This window comes from Petaurus breviceps, unplaced genomic scaffold (assembly GCF_028583685.1).
Source record: "Petaurus breviceps papuanus isolate PSGF00001 unplaced genomic scaffold, PetGlider_PUasm1.0 174, whole genome shotgun sequence".
NCBI classification, from domain to species: Eukaryota; Metazoa; Chordata; class Mammalia; order Diprotodontia; family Petauridae; genus Petaurus; species Petaurus breviceps.
In genome coordinates this window covers 46,198,108-46,218,700 of record NW_027185761.1, presented here as the reverse complement: position 1 = coordinate 46,218,700, position 20,593 = coordinate 46,198,108, and the positions used below count along the sequence as shown (strand labels likewise).

The following is a 20,593-nucleotide window of genomic DNA, read 5'->3' as shown; positions in this document are numbered from 1 at the left end:
ATCTATCTATCTATCTATCTATCTATCTATCTATCTATCTATCTATCCATCCATCCATCCATCCATCCATCTATCCATCCATCCATCCATCTATCTATCTATACTTGCCATCTGTGTGACGGTCAAGTTAGCCCTCTCTGAATCATTTCCTCATCTGAAAAAAAAAATTTAAGAATTGGGCTAGAGCACAGGTTTTAACCTGAGGTCTACAAACTCCTTCAGAGTCCATGAATAGATTTCAAGGGTATCTGTGAACTGTATGGGAAAAAATGCATCTTTAATTTCAGTATAATTTGTTTCCTTTGTAATCCTATATATTTTATGTTATATATTTTAAACACACCATTCTGAGAAGGGGTTCATGGGCTTTACCCAATTGTCAAATGGGAGTCCAGGACATGCAAACTTGTTTAAAATTCTAGGATGAGATGACCTCTAATAGTCCCTTTCAGCTTTTATTTATGCCCCTAAACTGGTCCATATACTAGTAACTGAAATGATAACAATAATAATGATGAGAAATGACTATTTTGCTATTATACTAATAACTGATTATTAAATTAGGATCCAGGCTTTTCTCATTTCATTTCCTCACTTAGGACTCAGCCTCTGTAGAAGGTCAATCAGTCCCTGAAAGACATGGCTGACTCATGAGATCACCCTAACCCTGATTTTCAGTAGGACGGTCAGCCAACTAGAAGACCTTCTGTTTAGAGCATCAGTGGAATCTAGTCTGGGCAAGTTCTTTTCCAAGGAAATGAGCCCTTATTCTTCTAATTCTTTATTAGAATTTAGGGTGACCCAACTCACAAAGGAGAAAACCAATCGGAGTGGTCTAGATGGAGATGGATTCCCCTGTCCAGATTGCTGGAGGTGGCTGTCTCATGATCAAGCCACATTCTCAGAAGAAGGAGCCAAAGACTTTTCACACATCTTCTCATTAAATTTCCACCAACCAGGGTTGATTTTCACTTGTCAGGGGCCTCCCCTTTTCCAAAAAGTATATTAAGCCTTTCAGCCTCTCCATGTTTTGTCTTTAGTTTCCTGAGAGAAACCATAATGATCAATGTATTGATTATTAGCTAGCCTGGGGTGGGAATCCTGCAGTCTTGGCCACATACTGTCTTTTAGGTCCTTGGGTGTGGCCTTCTGACTGAGTCCAAGTTTTACACAAGTCCTTTTATTAAAGGGATTTGTTCTGTGAAATTCGGATTCAGTCAAAGGGCCACACTTGAGAACTTAGAGGCTCACATGTAGCCTCAAGGCTGCTGGTTCCAACCCCCAGAGTGAGACCAATTAATAAACTGAGCACCAATTACCCAGAAACTCTATCTCTTGGAGTTTTTCCTTCATCATATAATAAATCATTTATATAGCATTCCAGGTTTGCAAAGCACCTAAAGTTGTATCATTCGCTTTTCACAATAATTCTGGGAGATAGAAACAACTAGATGATGAAGAAGCAGTATGCAGAGCATTTCAGCTTGGAGTCAGGATGAAATGAGTTCAAATCCAGCCTTGGCCATTTCCTAGCTGTGTGATGCTGGGTAAGTCACTTAACCATGGTCTGCTTCAGTGTCATCAACTAGAAAAATGGAGATAATATTAGAATCTACTTCACAGGGTTGTTGTAAGGATTAAATGAGAAAATATCTGGAAGGTGCTTAGCACCGTGCTTGATGCCCAGTAGGTACCTCAGAAATGCCTGTTTCCTCCCCTTTATTCTTTTGACTTTACAGATGAGAAAACTGAGACTAAGAGAAATTAAGTGACTTGCCCAGGGTCACACAACAAGCGTCAGAAATCAGGTCTTCTGGATTCCAGGCCTATACTCTATCCAACGTGCCATCTAGCTGCCACAAACAATTATTCAATGAATTTGAAGAATGGGGAAAGCACACTAGGATCGTCCATTTAGGACTTAGGGGTAAGGAACTACAACACGCGGTGCTTGGGTGTCTCTGCTTGATGGGGTGCTTGGGTGCCCGCGCTTGATGGGGTGCTTGGGTGCCCGCGCTTGAACATCAGTCTGTAAATTCGCCTTTCTCCCTAGCCTCAAAACACTGTTTCAGGCAGTGTCTCTAGCTCAAGGGCAGCATGCCCTTACAAAGTACCTATCTCTTATCTTCCTGGTACAGTGGCCAGCCGCACATATAGAATTTAGTAGTGTGACCCAACTGTGTACTGTCTTAAGCAGCTGTGTACTGGCTCATACCTACCATATACATCCTCGATTCGGTCATATGTATACTCCCTTGCTCATTACACACATCCTGTATCCCTTGTTAGCCTGGAACATGTTTATTCCCAACATCTATGTTGTGTAACAGGACATTGTTGGGGACCACCTGAGTTTTCCCAGTCAGCCCGGACCGCTAGCTGACTTAGTGATGTTTCAAGCCTAAAAACACATCTCCAGGTAGCCCCCCCTCCTTGGGCTATTTCCCAGTGAATTCTGGGCAATACTCCTGCACAGTAGATACTAAAAGTGAACTTTTCCTTAAGAACTGACCACTCCTTAACTCCTCCCTAATCCCACCCTGATTCACCTAGTTAGCATATCTGGCACATGTCACTCTATACTTTATCACATAAAAACTTTACCTGAACGTCTCTAAAGCTGCAGGTTCCCTAAGAACACTTGCCTGCTGTAAAGTGTAACAATAAACTTTTACCATCTTGACTTAAAGATTTCTTGGGTCCTTGAATTCATTCTGGACTGCTTTCCAGGGACTCTGGCTATTGGGGTTCCTGAAACACCTATCCTCCCATGTCAAAACCATCTCCCTGAAAGTTGCTTCAGTTTCCAGTAAAATCAAATGTTAGTAGATTCTCCTTAGACTTGGTGTCTTTTTTCGCAGGTACCTATAAATTAGGTGATTTTTTTTGTTTGTTAAATCCAAAACAGATCACTGAGTGGATTTCTCAACATCTCACCTGGAGTTTTCCAGAGTTTTTCATTAGACTGCACTTGCCATTCAAATGAAGCAAAGCAAACTAGATTCTGATAAAGGGTGGCTGAGATCCACTGATGCAAAGGAGATAGGGAAAGGAAGTAGGAAGAAAGAAAAACTGGGAGAAAAAAAATAAAAGTCAGGACTCTAAAAAGAAGAGAGAGAGGACAGGAAAAAAAGACAGAAGAGACTGCAAGGGGGTCATCTCAGCTACTTCAGCGAAGATCAAATTAGGAGTCAGCATCTCCTCTTGCTGCCTGGCAGTCCTAAATTCAATTCTAATTCATGAGAGTTAAGTAGGGCTGAGGATTGATGGGTATGATGTGCAATGCATGGAATTAAAGAATGGAGGACTCCTTGCTTCAGTCCAGAGCTGAAGAGCCAGTGGGAGTCCCCTCATCCAATCCCCTCCAATGAAGGTAGGCTTCACAGTGTAAGGGGGGTGCCGGATTTGGAGTTGGCAAACTTGGCTGAAATTCTGAGTCTACTGCTGATCATCTTGGATACCATCAGCAAGTCATCTAATTCCACTTGGCCTCAGTTACTTCATTTGTAACACAAGAGAATTGGCCTAGATGACCTCTAAGGTCCTTCCCGCTCAATATCTATAATTCTATAGATTCACTAGAGCCACTAGATGGCTCAGTGGGTAGAGTGCTGAGCCTAGAGTCAGGAAGATTTGAGTTCAAATCCAGTCTTAGACGCTTACTAGCTCTGTCACCTTAGGCAAGTCACTTAGCCCTGTTTGCCTCAGTTTCTTCATTTGTAAAATGGGGATAATAATCCCACTGTGATGGGATGCTTGGGTGCCTGTGCTTGAACCACAGTTTATAAAATCACATCAGTTTGCAAAACCACATTTCTCCCTAGCCTCCAATCTCCCCAGAGTAAGAGCATTATCTCTGCCCTTTCCTCCTGCTAGCACTCTGCCTAGTGTTTATGAAATGTTTATCTCCCCTTACTATAAGAAACAGCTGTGCCTATGAATCCTTCACTGGGCTATCTATGAGTAACTCCTTAGCCCATTATACACATCCTGGATCCCTCATTAGCTTGGGACATGTGTATACTCCTAACATCCATCTTGTCAAACATGACATGGATGGGTAGCAGACTGGGCATTTCTCAGTCATCCCTGACCGCTAGTAGACTTAGTGAGGTTTCAAGCCTAAAACCATATCTCCAGGTAGACCCCCCCCCCCTTGGGCTATTTCCCAGTGACTTATGGGCAATACACCTGTGCAGCCGATATTAAAAGTGCATGTTCCTTTAAGAACTGACCACTCCTTAACTCCTCCCTAATCCCACCCTTACTCACCTACTTAGCATAATTGGCACAGGATATACTATGAATTATTCTATAAAACTTTAATTCTACTCCTTTAGTTTTGCAGGTTCCCTAAGACCTCCTGCCCACTGTATCGTGTAACAATAAACTTTTACCAACTTGACTCAGAATGCTCAAGCTTGTGAATTGATTCCAGACTGCCCACCAAGGGACTTTGGTCATTGGGGTCCCTGAAACACCTATCACTCCCTCATCAACTGGATTGTTGTAGGGATCAAATGAGATAATAATTGTAAAGCCTTAGCACAGTGCCTGGTATGTAATAAGCATTACACAAATGTCAGTTGGTATTATTATTAGAGATAGAAAGAGAAAGAGGTAGAGATACATGAGAAAGAGAGAGGTAATTGTTAAAGATAGAGAGATGATATAGGTCAGTGGGTCTATAGGTTAATATACATACTTATATGTCTATGCACATATATGTATATAAATGTTAATAAAATTATATTGATAAAATGAAATTGGCTTTGATGTCCTTCTGGGAAGTAATTCCAAGGAATCAGTCAACAAAAATTTATTAAGTAACCACTATATACCAAGGACTGTGCTGAACATGAAGGATCCCATGAAGGAACCTTGAAGGAATCCAATCCAACCTCACTTTACAAATGTGGGAACTGAGGCCTGAAAAGTTTGAGTCACTTGATCAGTCATACAGCTGACCAATCATTGCATCCAGTCCAACACCCCTACCTGACCAAAAATACCTTCTATAATACCCTTCGAGATACTCTCATCACTGCCTGAAACCCTCCTGTGATGAAGAATTTACTAGCTACAAGGGTAATTCCAGTTGTTAGGAAATTCTTCTTTAATTAAACCCAAATCTGCCTTTCTGTTAATTCTACAACTCCGTCCTCAGCACATACTTTTTAAATACTTACTATATGCAATGTGGAGCCTGTTCATGTTCCTGAGGGAGATATAAAGACCGAGGATACAGGTGTTCTCTGCCCTACCTACCCCTCCATTCCAGAGCTTCCAATGAGGGGAATGTCACATTAGGTCTCACACACCAAAGGTCAACAGTTCTCCTAAATCATGGCCAATGAATCACCTGCTCAAACAGCTGAAATTGCTGTTACACTTCATTTAAAAAGGGGAAGAAAGTATTTATTCATCTGGGCAAGAAATCTGTTAGGACGTTGCAACATTACAATGCAGTTTGTGTAACCTCATTTAGCTGATAAGAACTCGCACATAACCTTTGGTCCTTCACTCCTACAAGGCAAGCATCCATCCTTGCCCTCCTCCTCCCCTCTCCTCTAAAAGAGGACTGAAAATTAGGGGAGAGTCAGCAGTTTGAAAGTCTACATGAAGGGGCAAAGGTTTAACCTGTTTTCTTTTATAATATTTGTTTTTCTCACTGTCATTTCATGATTCTTTACTGAATAAAGAACTAGATACATTACAGAATACAAAATGCCACTGTAGGCAAGTTACCAAGAGAAGGCCTCCATCCTGTTGGGTTGGGCCGACACAGAAGATGTATGGGAGGCCATAGACAAGATCAGGACAGAAAGGAGAGCAGGTACTGCAAACTGCACCGTCGGGGAGGGGGCGCCCACATCGATGAGATCATCACTACATCCCAATAGCATATGTACAATACATTACAGAAATGAAGGGGTCCCACATTTCACAAAATAGAAAATTAGGGCCATGTCCTACTTCTGTGCTTTTGAAAAGCTGGTCTTTTCCTGTGTTGGCCATGATCTTCCTCTCACATCAGTCTCTTGGAATTCCTCACTACTGTCCAAGGTTAACTAAAATACCAGTTGGCAACAAACATTTAAGTGTATACTGTGTGCAAGACCTGGTACATCTCCAGCACAAGTCTTTTACACCAGCTGTTAGCCCTTTCTGTCTTCCTAAATATTTTGTATTTACTCACCTTGGTATGTACTGTATTCCCCAGGTAGAATATAAACTCCATTAGCACAGGGCTAGATTCCATATTTATATTTGTATCATTTTGTACCTATTACAATGCCTGGGTCCTAGGAAGCACTGGATAAGTCCTTACTGGATTGAATTGATTGATGGATAGACAAGAAAAAGGGAATGAGTAACTAGTTTGGGCTTAAAAGTATTGCTGATGAATGTAGAGTACGGTTATCCAAATCATTGCCAACCCAAGCCTATGCAACAGAATTCTACCTACAGAAAATAGTCCTCTTAATGTAGTTCCTATCAGGGATCAACTTATGTGTGGCTTACTGTGCACCCCCAACATACTCTATTTGGTGCTGGAGGCAATGGGTTTAGGACAGCACCGAACGGGCCTTCTCATAACCTTTCTCAAGGTAAAAGCTAGTTGCTCTATTTGGGAGCAAAAGACTACATTGCCATATAGGGATAGCAGGGCTATCCTGATTTACAGAAAGTCCTCTGTAGCAAAGTTGAAGGGAGTTGCTGTATTTAGCCTAGAGAAGAGGACTGTGAAAGATTACATATCAGAGAGCTAGCTCAAAGTAGAACAGGCCACCTTAAGAGGGGGATGAATGGATTCCCCTTCATCTGGTGTCCTAGCAAAGTCTGTAGGACTGTCTACTCTTTGTAGATGCTGGGGCAAATTCATGTTCAGTTAATAGTTGCACTAAACAACCTCTGAAGTCCCTCTAGACTGAGATTCTCTGATGAAATCATAAAGCACTGAAGAAAGAATAGAAAGGGAAGACTGTATTAGACAAGATTTACAGAGTACAAAGGGTACCATGAAAAGAGTACTATACCAGCAACCAGACACCTGGTTTCAGATTTGACCTTGTTACCCCTATGACCTTGTACAAATCACTTCTCTGGTCTCAGTTGCTATTTTCACTGAAATTAAGGGGTTGGACCAAACAACCACTAAGGCCTCTTCAAGCCTAAAATCTATGATACCAGAATGTTTACAATGAATTTGATAAAAATAAGAGTTGAGAAAGAATAGAGTTTGTTGGGAAATCCCTTCCCACTGAAAGCTTTAAGACAAGGTTAGTCAAGTATTTTCATGCCAGCTGGAAGATGAAAGTTTTAGATGGTTCCATAAAGCACATCCCAGCCCTACAACAATAGTAACAATAGCTACCACTGAGAGATTAAGAAACTCTGGCAAGGGTCTTATAGCTAGTATGTGTCAAAGGTGAGACTTGAACCCAGGCCTTCCTAATTGCCATAACTGATTCTGCTACACCACTCTGTTCTACTACAAAGAACTATTTTTGCCTTCCTTTCCCACACTGACTTCTATCCCTTATTTCCCCGTTTTAGCAGCACAGTCAATCAAACCATTGCTTTTCTTCTTTTCAGAGGTGATCTACAATTGATTCGTCCATTTCTTTTCCTCTCATTCTCTTCTTAGATCCCTGCAGTCTGGCTTCTGACCATCATTCAACAGAAACTGCTCTTTCCAAAGTCATTGATGCTTTCTTCATTGACAAACTGAATGGCCTTTTCTCAGTCCTCATTCTCCTTGACCTCTCTTCAGCTTCTGACACTGTGACCCACCCTTTTCTTGATAGTCTCTTCCTGGCAGGTTTTCATGACACTGTTCTTTCCTAGTTCCTCTCCTGCCTCGATGCCCACTTTGTCTTAGTCTCTTTTTCTAGTTCTTCATTCAGATCATTTTTCACCTGGCTGCACCACTCTGGGACTCCTCGATTGTCCCAGGGAGTTCACTATTGGGAAAACCTCCTCATTCTGGAAGATCCCATCTGCCTTGTTACTCTGGCTCCTCATCACCTGCTGCCCCTCTGATTGAAGGTTGGAGCTATGAACTCCCATCTGCCATTTGAGGATGGAACTTGCTCAGAGATCTCGTCTCTCACCTGGCTGCACTACTGTGGGACTTTTCTGATTTCTCCACTTCATCACTTTGATTACTTTGAGTACCTTCCCCCTCTTTATTTTTCACAGTTCTATACCAGGGCTTAGAACAGTGCATGTACATAATAGGTACATAATAAATGTTGATTTATTGTTTGGGCTCATAGGGCAAAGTCATGGATCCTTTTCCTTTACATTGTATTTGGAGCATATATGCAGCTTCAGAAACGTCCTAGCTGTGTGACACTGGGCAAGTCACTTAACCTTGTTTGCCTCAGTTTCTTTATCTGTAAAAATGAGTCGGAGAAGGAAATGGTAAACTACTCTAGTATCTTTGCCAAGAAAACCCTAAATGAGATCATGAAAAGTCAGATACAACTAAAAAATGACCGAATGACAAGGTATTTAATAAATACTTATTGATTGACAGATTGAATAACTACTTTTTAAAGTGAATTTGTGCAACATGTTTTTCATTCAGAATTTTTCTTATCTTTCTTCCCAACTTTTCTTCTGGGTCTACACAGGAACAATCAATCATCATGATGGACATAAATCAGAGTACCGAGATGGAAATGGTATATCAATCTTGTGTTTCTGCAATGTCCTCTTAACTTTGAGCACAGGATCACTTTAATTGTTCCCAACATTGAACTTTACCCAACTTTAGCTGAAAATAACTCTCCACAATTCAATTCAAACGAACAAAGCTTTATTGAGCAATTCCTAAACTCACGTCTGAGTCAGGTTATATACTAAACACAAAAAAGGGGCAATATATTCCCCCTGCCCACATGGAGCTTACAATCTCATAAGCAAGTACACCAATAGCTTTGTATCTTTCTTGTAAACCCCCCCCCCCATTTCCAGAATATCCACATGTCTCAGCTTTCCTTTTTATATCACCCACTCAAATCTATTTTAACCATTAGAAATGCAGTTGCTAATTTTTGTAAAGATTAAATAATGAATAGCATTTGATCACCTGAAAGTATTCTTCTTACTTTATTACAATAGTTATCAGCAATTTTAATTAGATGAGAAACTCCATCCTTTTTATGCATCCCACCTTACTGTCATAGGTATAGTAATAAGTATGATCACTTCTCAAATTTACATTTATTTAAAAAAAAAACAGAAAAGCAGTAAGGAGGGGGTGCTTGCAGATGTCATAATTAGCTAAAACTAAAAGCAACTCAAAAATCATTAGCAGTTCCTTTTTAATTTTCTTAAAAACCATAATGTGCATATCCTGCTTAAAATTGCATGAGTACTAATTCTGCACTCATTAATTAGCAATGAGACTGGGCAAGGACATTTCTCTGATCTGCTGGAGTCACCCACTGTCCTGTCTTTAGAATAAAGACAAAGGAAAAAACACATTTCTTCCCTCCTTCATCAATCAATAAGTGAACTCTGAATCCCAACCCTTCCTGCTCCTACCCACAGGCTTCTGTAAACTACGTGGCCTGTGGAAAGTGAAACTACCTAGGAGTCAGCCTCGAGCAGCACTTGGCTTCTGCCCGCTGTCTCTTTCTCAGCGCTTCCCGGATCTGCCAAGCTAGCCAAGTTTAGCGGCAGTGGCAGGGGCCGGGGCAGGAATCCCATCCCTCCATCCCTCGCCCCGTTATAACCAGAGCACCTTTCCTCACGATAACAGATTCCGCGCTGCAGGGGAGTTCTAAGCCCGTCCAGTCGAAGCCCTCATTTTGCAGGGGAATAAAGTGACTCTGGGCAGGGGTCCAGGGCTTGGCGACCAGGTCCGAGGATGGGCAGCCCTTCGGCTCGCTCTGCCCCTGGCGCCTCCAGGGTCCGTTTTAGGAACACGTGTCTGCTAAGTGGGTGGTTAGCTCGCCCGGCCGGCCGGTGCCCGCCAGCCTCGGGGGCAGCGGGTCCCTTCCGGGCCAGCCCAAGTGCGGGTGTGAACTGGGGCGCTCAGGAGTGCAGACGGGGCGAGGGTGCCCACCCCAGGGTCCCCAGGCCTCCCGAGCTCCGGGGCACCCCGCGGCGGCCAGCGGAGGGAGAGAAAGGAGGGGTGCGATGGGGCGGGATGGAGCGGGTAGGACTAGGGGAGGGGGGCAGGGGCAGCCCCACAGGCACGAAGCAGGAGGATCGGGGGCCGCGCTGCGAGGCCGGATCCCCACTCACCTGGGTCTGACCCAAGGGGAGGCACGGTCGGAGCGCCCACGCCGCCCGCAGAAGTTTCCCGGCCTGAGCTGCCATGGGGGACGCCATCTTAGACAGGAAAGTAGGCGGAGGGCCACTGGACTAGGGCTGGTCCCCGGGGGCAGGAGGGAGGAGGGAGGGGGAGGAGAAAGAGGAGGAGGAGGAGGAGGAGGAGGGGAAAAGAGGGAGGAGGGGAAAAGAGGGAGGAGGAGGAGGGAAAAGAAGAAAAAAGGGGGGAGGAGGAGGGAGGAAAGAGGAGGGGGAAAGGGGAAGAGAGGAGGGAGGAAAGAAGAAGGGAAAAGGGGAGGGGGAGAAGGGAAAGGAGAAAAAAAGAGGGAATGGGAAGGAGTGGAGAGGGAAAAGGGGGAGGAGGAGATGGGAAAGTCCATCATTTACTGGCATCCTTCAAGACCCAGCCTGAGCATCAGGATATGCGGCCTTCCTTGATCTCCACTAGTATTCACTACCATTTGTACTTTGTCTCTCTTGAAATTACTTTATATTACTTTGTGTGTGTTTTTTTTCCTGGTTCCTGTTGTATCCATCCAGAAGAGTAATTCTTTGGTGTTCAGAAGGATTTCCTTTTGTCTTAAATCCCTATGGCACCTCACAGGAGCCTTGCCTATGATGGGTCTTAATGGAATGAACAATGCCATATTTGGTTCCAAGGAATGAATGAATGAATGAAGTATCCAGTATACTCTTGGCTCACTATCCCATACTGGCTGCTATATCATCCCTACCTCAAGATTCTAGGGGTATCTAGAGGGGCTGTTTTCTTTTTTCTCTAGTCCTATTTTCTCAAACCCTCATTCTGTGTTACGCTCCATTGTAAACCACCAGTGAAGAGTACTTCAATTCTACTTCACTAAGTATTATCAATTAGCTTTATTTGAAGTATTTGCCTTAAAACAATAACAAGAACAGATGTGCAAATATTTCCCATCTCCACATACTTTTAGGGCACATATACCTCTATACCTCCTTGGTCTTTGGGGAAAGGAGGATCAGATTTAGCATAGTTTGTACATATCATTAATCACATCAAGTTTATGCCCAAATTCAGCATAACCACCTGTGGATGAAGCTTAGCCTCAGCTACCTGCTGTGCAAGTCCCTAAGGTCTCTGCTCTTGAGGGCATTGATTCTGGGCTGACTGCAAAGCTTGGTATAGAATTGATGCCTGCACACCTAGATCCTCAGATGTTTGGAGGATGTTTGCTCACTCTCCTATCCTTTCAAAACTACAAGGTCATAGCTGCTAACTTAACCTTCTTCATCTAAAACAAAAGAGTAGATGGTGGGGCAATGAACAGAGGCCCATTTGCTCAGGGTGACATGCCAGCCTCAGGTAGGGAGAGGACCCAAAGTCTTTACCCTTTCATCATCACCTCTCACTGAAACATCAAGCCAAGATGCCAAGATTACTCCCTCAAAGCCAAGCTTATTACCTCAAATAATAGCCCAAACAAAAGAGAGAAACAGAGGGTGATTGAGACATTTTGAAATATCCATTTCATTTGATTTCCAATTCCAGTTCTGTGGCTACAGCCAACCAAAGAGGTTGCCTTTCACCATATGGTTAGCAGCCTGGAAACTTACATTATGTCTACACATTCTCCAAAGTCACTTCAGGGTACTTATTTTAGACATCATCACAACTCTACTGAAAGCAGTCTCTCCAGCCTCTCTGCTGTGGGGAACCACAACATTGATGTGCTCTGTCCAAGATTTTAAGCACTTGGCTTGTTCACTGATCCCCCACTGTATTGTCCTCCCTATTTCTCTCACCACATGAGTAGACAACCAAAACCAGTTATAGAATGTCTATACTGGCTCCAAGGAACTTCCTTTAGACCTCATCACAACTGCTGCAGAAGTAGGTTCTCCAGACTCTTACATGTGGGGAACTTCACCACTGACACTCTGATCATGCTCAGAGAGACTGGACTTAATGAATGAACTTATCATATGCCAAGCGCTGTCTGTGTTAAGCATTGGAGACACACACAAAAAGAGCACTTGCCCTCAGGGATTATACATTCTCATATAGGGAGACAGCATATATAAGGGAGTAACGGCTAGATAAGATATTTTGGTCTAGAAGTCATGGATTCTTGAGTGAAGCAATAGGGCAATTGATTGGCAAGCCCTTTTTAAAAGTAAAAGTAAGGTTGATTTGATTATTGTTCCCAAAGCAAAAGGTAAAGGGTGGGATAACTTAAAGGGCAGATGACTGCCACAAAGCATGGAGTTCTGTTACTACCTTAGAAATAATAGATTCTCATGAATCAAGAAAGCTTGGGCCTTGGCCTCACCAAGACTTCTTGCATGCTGTACCTCTGTCCATTCTTGATTTCAGACCACTCTTGGCAGTCAAGGCAAACAGCTTCCTCTCTGACTATTGCTCTCCTCTGTCCATAACTTAGGTCATTTATCCTCCTTTGGTCCCTCCCTATTGCCAGGGTTCTTTCAACTTTGTGGGCATTCCTTTCCTCTTGTTTTCCTTATGCTCAGGAACGTCTCAGTACTCTTTGTGTACTCTTCCCCATCAGAGACCTGTAGTATTTTACCTTTTCTCACATAACCCTTTTGAATACAAAGTCCATTCTTTTCAGGTAGGCATCCCTGGTCTCTGTTTCAAGGAGGAGCCTTAAAACTTGGCAAGTCTTAATTTGTATGTAATGCATGACTCAAACAGACCCATGTGGAGACATGAGCCAATATATGGCACCTGTTACATATACCTCACAACAGATGTTTTTGGAATGCAAGCTCTTTGCAAGTAGGAATTGTTTCTTTCATTGTATTTGTATCCTCAGGTCCTGGCACATAGTAGGCACTTAAGATATAATCGTGGACTAAGTGTTTTTTTTATTTTTCTTTTTTTTAAAGTGTTTATATGGACAAGATTTCAACATACATATATCATCCTATTGCTGATATAATCTATGAATAATTTGCTTATGGCATATATAGGTTTCCACCACCATAATTTATATGGACTACATGTTTGAAATTAATGCTAAGACAATTTAAGAATTATTTTTAAGTAGAGGGGAGGAGTCAAAATGGACTTACTTTTACTACCTTAGAAGTAAATTAAATTCTTCATATGGGCTATCACACATAGTAACAATACATCAGAGCTTTATTATCTATTGGAAGAGAAGAGGAGATTTTTCTGAGGATGATGGGGATAATGCTGATTATTTAAATACTGGGTTCATTATTGGACTTGAGCAAGACCAGAGTTTGTCAGGACAGAAGCACCCCTTTTTTGTATTAAACAAAATCATGAAGCAAATATTTTGATCAGTATCTGATGATAAGCTCATGGGTACAGAGTATGTTTTGTTTTTGTCTTTGGATCCCCGACATCTCCTTCCCCTACAAACTCCTGTCTGAGGTCTAATTCTTTGTGTAATGGAGTTGCCCCTAGGTTCTGAAACCCAGGGCTAAGCACTGGTGAAACAATAGCTCCAGCATCATCTATCATGCAGGAACAGCTTTCAATTCCTGCAATACAGAGTGTGTCTGCTTTCTGAGGACCAGTCTATGTGAGTACAGAAAGTCACATTGCCATGATGCTGACCTTTTGATATCGAATTCTTTATCTATGGACACCTATGAAGCAAAGAAAAAAAATTGGAAAAAAAATCAATCTTGTGTGGCCTCTTTCCTCACTTGTAGTACCAGTGCTGTGTAAGAAAAAAGAACATAAAGTGCTAAAAAATAATACAGCTTTTACATCACTTGCAAATCTGAACTTAGCTTTTGGCACTTTAAATGTGATCCATGGTCAATTGGATTTAATCATGGAGGACTTTTCTCAGGTTAATCTTGATATTCTTATTATAACTAAATTCAGAAGAAAAAAATGAGGTGGCAACTAATGGAACACATGACTCAAGTGTTCATTGGAGAGAAAAACAAAAACAAACAAGAATGTTTTAAATCATGCACACAAGCAATAAAGAAACAGGATTTCATGAACATCTGGTCACCTTGGATTTAAATGCTCATGTTTAGCATTTACAAAAGGCCACCCTGGAAATAATTGAAGCTTATTCACCAACATCTTATGGAATTGGAGTTAGAGGCATTTAGGGTTAGAGTTGGAGGCACATTTAGGGTTAGAATTATAGAGGATGGAGATGTAGAAGATATTTTGCAAAGAATTCAATGATGAATTCTAAATTAAATTAATATCTACTTAGGTACTTGGTGATTTTGATAGAAACACTGTAATAGATAAGGCTAATGAGAAAAACATTAGGATATATGAAATAGGAACAAGAGAGATAAAATTCTAGCAGACCATGCCAAAGGATCATTAGAACTTTCTATGAGAAAAGACTTGGTAGGTTGTGGAAATGGCAAACAACCAATAATATCATGCAAAAAAAGAATCTGATTGATTATCTTTTTACAGATAGGAAATGACTTAGTGTCATGTGAGAATCATTCTTCTTTTTTTTTTAAAGCAATCGGGGTTAAGTAACTTGCTCAAGGTTACACAGCCAGTTATTTCTGGGTGTGGTGCTAAGTATCTGAGCCCGGATTTGATCCCCACGTCATCCCGACACTGGAGCCAGTGTTTTTACTTGCTGAGCCACCTGGCCGCCCCTGAGAATCATTCTTGAATCAACTTTTTAGGAAAAGAATCAAAATTAATACAAAGGTAGTAAAATAATAAAAAAATGAGAAAAAATATGACTTTTGAGTGAAAGCTTAATATTGACTTATTTAAATAATAGTAAAAATGAGATGAATGGAGAAAAGGATATAGATACATAATTCCCTAAAGAAATTTAATTCCCTAAAAAAATTAAATGCTTTCTGATACAAAATAGACTAAAAAGTAAAAAAAAGAGCCACTTCATTCAGCAACCACTTGAGTTTCAGCTTGAGCCAAGCAGAAAGATCTGCCAAGACAAAGGCAATGCCTATTTGAAATACAAATTCATTTGTAAAATTTTATGAAGAAGGATAATGGAAGATTGTGAGCAACATTGCCTCATTACATGGAGAGGAGCAGTAGAGAGTAAAAAAAAAATTAAAGAAACCAACAGAGCAAAGCAGTCAGCCTGAGATCATTTAACGATGAAGGACAAAAGATAGAAGAAAAATAGAAAAGATCTGTAAAGATTTATATAACATGCTTGCCTTACCATTGCAGAAATTAGAGTTGCTGGTCTAATGCCAAAGTCTTGGATGTGCTTTTTGAGGATGTAGGAATGGAATTCAATGGGGAGAACAGCTGGATTATATTGCATGAATGTACAGAAGCCATCTGGATAGGAGGCAACACAATTGTGAGGATGTTGAGGGATTGATTCAAAAGGTGTATGAAGAAAGGAAATTAAAAAATGGGAAAAACCTCTGACCATACCAATGCTGCCTCCCTTCCCATGACAACCTAGGAAATCATCAATGATTACTTATGTATGGGCCAAATTTGCCATAATGGTTCTGATAATGAACTATACCCACATCAACAAGGCAAGGACATGCTCAGTGAGACTGTTAAAAAGAGTAGGCAGAATCTTGTAACAATGTTCCATAATATCACATGATTGAAACTTGGAGACTACTGTCACATTGTGCTAACTTTTCAACTTCCATCTGAGGCTCTGCTTGCATTGGGTTTCACACAAGATAAGCTGATCATCTGAAATCATCATCACTGCTGAATGACCAGTTGGCTCCTCTCTGTTCCTCTCCTGCTTTTAAGCTTCCTTTTATGTGTTGTCTTTCCTCATTAGGCCTAAACTCCTTGAGGACAGAGACTGTATTTCATTTTTTTAAAATTTGCATTAGTCTAGCACATAATCAGTACTTAATAAATGTTTATTGAATTGAATAATTGATCATAGGAAAGTATTTGATTCAACATGACCTTAAAGGCTGTCTTCTGACAAGGTACCTCCAATCCATGCATTAGATAATTTGAGATTTCGGGAAAGAAATAAGAGAGGCAACATGGACTCTCTTATCGGAAATATCAGGAGAGGTATAAAACAGGGAAATGTATGCTTGCCAATGGTGGTATGTTATAAAGGAATCTATATTAGACAACAAATTAAAGAATGATTCTACTAATTCTTGAAATTTAAATTCTTTAAAAAATAGAGGGATTCTCTATAGATGACACCCTTTAGACATACCAATTTGTGGATTGTATTATGATGATTACAACAAGCCTTGGAATAATGCAAAACTACCTAGAAGAGATGTATAGCTATTCGACATTTGCTCTAACCATCTAAATAGGAAAAATCCAGAAATGAAGAATGCCAATTATCCAGCTTACATTGTGTAATTTGATGGACACATTCTAAATCTATGTCTTCTGCACATGTATCTTGGAGTGATGGAAGAGAGGAGGAAAATAAACATTTGTATAATGCCTACTAGTGCCAGGCATGATGCTAAGTGCATTTTACAAATATTATCTCATTTGATCCTTACAACAATCCTGTGAGGTAGTTGTTTTTACTATCCCCATTTTACAGTTGAGGAAACTGGGACAAACAGAAGTTAATTGACTTGTCTGACGTTACATAGCTAGAAAGTATCTAAGCCATTATTCAAGCATAAGCCTTCTTGTCTCCAGGCTTAGCACTCTGTTCATTGCATCATCAGTTGCCAATAGTAGAAATAGTAGTAGATAGTAGAAATGGACAGTGAGTTGGGCCCAAAATCATATAGTAAGAGAATGCCTTGCTTGCCTTTGGGGAATTGGAAAGTTCCTTTCTTTATCCCAAAGATCTCTCTGAAATAAAGACTCATATTTCTAATACTCATATTCCACAGGGATCATCATAGATTTGTGAATCATGAAATATGGCCATCTCCAAAGAATTATAAATGAATATCACAAGAAGACAAAGGGCAGGTGCTTTGGGCTTTGCACAGGCAGAAAAAAATATAAGAAATAATTGTCTTTGAAGAAGAGCTGGAGTAATTGATGCCATTAAATGAAGCAAGGTAACACCATACATGCCATCAAAGAAAAGTATACTTGAAGAATAAGATGAACTGATTATCTGAGAGGAACTATAGATGACAAAGAGGAAGACCATGTGTCCCAGTAATATCCTTGTGATGCAAAGAGAAAGCAAGAAAGACTCCCAATATATTCAGTGGATCCTCTGTGCCAATGTTATAGGAAAACATCAACAAGAATCCCAGAAGATGGTCAGTCATGGATAAATGTTATTCTGCCTTCTAAGAGGGAACACCCACACTGAAGGGATCAGAATCCATTCTTGTAATCTCAAGAACAAAGACATTGACTTGTACAGATAGTAGATACTTAAAAAATGTTGACTGAGTTTAATTGAGAAAACATTTTGAATTTTAAAATATGCCAACTGAGATTTTGTAATGAAAATCTCTTGAAATGGCAAAGGACCCATGTATAAAATGTTTATTAGTTGGAAAATGTCTTGTGAAGTCATTTTTTAAATTGCTTTTCCATTTGCTACCAGCAAGAAACCACATTGACAACAATAACATCAAAGAAATGACAGTGGTTGGCAACTGTCCTCTGTCTGGAATTCTTTGGATGGACTGATAGTGTGAAATAAATAGCAAGAATAATCAGACTGAGAAAACTGTTGCAATGGAGCAGATGAGCAGAAAGTTGAAAGGGAATGAGTCAACCTTACTCTCATTGGATTTGGCTTAAGGAGGGAATAACATACACACTCAATTGGCTATTTTACCCTACAGGAAAGTAAAGGGGAAAAGGGATACGAAGGGGGATGAAAGAAGGGAGGGCAGATTGGGGAAGAGGGTAGTTAGAAGCAAACACTCTGTAAAGGGACAGGGTCAAAGGAGAAAATAGAATTAATGGGGGTGGGATAGGATGGAGGGAAATATAGTCTTTTATGTTTTGGGTAGCTACACATGTACAACCCATATTGAATTGCTTGTCTTCACAGTGGGGTGGGTGAAGAGAGAAGAAGGGAAAGAACCTGGGAATCCAAGTTTTAAAAGGAAATGTTAATTTGTTTTTTACATGCAACCGGGAAATAAGACATACAGGCAATGGGATATAGAAATCCATCTTGGACTACAAGAAAATAAGGGGAGGGATGGGGGATGACATAAAAAAGAACATATTGGGGGAAGGAGTATTCAGTATGCTTGCTGTTTTGGGGTGGGGGATAGGGATAGGGAGAGACAGGGAGAAAATTTGTAACTCAAAATCTTGTAGAAATGAATGTTGAAAACTAAAAAGTAAATAAATAAATTCGTGTATAAAAAAGAATAATCAGACTGGTTGTCTTCACTTTCTGAATGTTTCAATATTATGTCTGTATTATATAGTATTTATGCATTATAAATATGTAAATATACTTAAATATATAATAATATTGATAAAAATATATGATACATATGTAAATATACTTACCATTAAGTATAATTTAGTAATTTGAATTGATCTTACTGTCATTAAAAATAATAAATGAGGGCAGAGACATTCTCTCTTGTTATTTAGGGGAAAAAATAATTCCAGAAGTTTCAGTTGTTTTTGCCAGTTTGGGTATCTCCTTCCACCAATATTTATGATTTAGTAATTAAGATCTATAAAAGGCACACAGAGGGTAAGTGACTTGGCTAGGGTAACACAGATAGTCTGAAGCTAGATTTCAAACCATTCCTTCCTGATTCCAAGTCCTGCACCACATTGAACCTCTCTATAATATATATATATATCCTATATGATTTTTGACATATTGATATTTTACATATTTGCATATGTAATATATATTACATATATTATGTTTGAAATATTACATTTTTGTTATATTACATTTGATACATTTCACAGAGTTAAAAATGGGAAAATAATGTTGTAGTTTGAAGTTAGTTCATTTGGATGATACAAAATATTTCAACCTTAACATGGCAACATACAAAATTCAAACTTGAGGGTTTGACTGTTATATGTTGCAACAGAATAGTTAGAAAATGCGAACACTCTCTTGGTCTCTTACAGACTCTTTCTTCCTCTCCAGCCCTGAATGCGTTTCATAGAAAAATGTCCATTAGTGCACATCTATGAGAAGACCCTGTCCCAGAATCCCTTAACCGTAAAGCATTGAGTCCCACAGTATAATGTCGATCCTATACGAGAAAGGCCAATGTGGTTTATCTATTCTGTTGCCAAAGTCTTGTGCCTATAACTTTGCATAATTATACACTTGGACCAGATAGTATGGCTGCACAATTTGAAATCCATTCCCACTACTGAAAAATATAAAAGCACTAGCCCTACTTATGGGAGATCAAATCACAAATCTCATCAGTTTTGACTTGTGAAGATATCTTAATACTCACTTTAAGGGTCTATGAGTTCTTTGGTATGAACTTCTTCCACAACAATGCAGATTGTAATTTCTCTACAACTTAACACATGATCTTTGAGTATATCTGTAGCTGAACAATTTGTCACCAAAATAAGTCACCAGAGTCTTCCCAAACATAGCAAGCTTGGTCTTTATCAAATTTGAATATAATATATTACTTGACCCATACTCAATCTCTTCCCAGATTAGCGGGATCTCTCCAAGGCTATAATATCAATGCCTGTACAAGCCCAATGTCACCTCCATGCCATGAAGAGGCAACAGAGTAGAATTTTAGTTAAGGGGAGTAAAGTAATCTTGGCCGATATACTTAATTTCCCCAAACTTCAGTTTCTTCAAGTCAAAAATGAAGAGATTAAACTAGATGGCTTCTGAGGCCTCATTCAGGAAAGTTGTGATCAGATTCTTGAAGGCCTTGATTATACTAGACTCTGAATTTTATTTGATTGGTTGTAAGAAACCATCTTCTTAGTACTCAAAGTTAGTGAAACATAGGCTAGACCAAAATGGGAAAATTGAAATCTGGAAAGTAAATATACCTCTTGGATCTGGAAGGCTTTAGGCAATGGAATGGTTTTGAAAGGAGAAGAAACCAGAGTGGGTGATGAATTAGTTGTACCAGGTAAAAAGGCAGTGAGGCCTTGTTAGGTCACTGGTAGTGATCTTGGGAAATTCACGTGATGATAGTGACAAATTCAAAATATATTGCAGATATCTTGGTGGTTCATTAGATATGGAGGATGAGAAAGAGATGAGTAAAGGATATATTTGAAGTTCTGAACCTTGATCACTTAGTGTTTCCATTAATAGAAAAAAGAGAATCTGAGAGAGAAATTGGTTTGAAGTAATGATGTATTTGGTTTTGATATAATAAATTTAAAATAGGTAGCCAAAGTGATCCATTGGTATTCAAATGATGTTGGAAGAAA

General features: G+C 40.0%; 1 protein-coding gene across 2 annotated transcripts in view; it reads right to left on the bottom strand.

Moving 5' to 3' along the window:
* Positions 1 to 10,415, bottom strand: part of SUCLG2 (succinate-CoA ligase GDP-forming subunit beta) — a 332,626-nt gene extending 322,211 nt beyond the window's left edge. For both annotated transcript variants that reach the window (XM_069084157.1, XM_069084158.1), the window contains exon 1: positions 10,264 to 10,415. In XM_069084157.1, the coding sequence (XP_068940258.1) occupies positions 10,264 to 10,350 (87 nt within the window). In that variant the 5' untranslated portion in view covers positions 10,351 to 10,415. The remainder of the gene's footprint in view (positions 1 to 10,263) is intronic.
* Between the last annotated feature and the right edge of the window lie 10,178 nt (positions 10,416 to 20,593).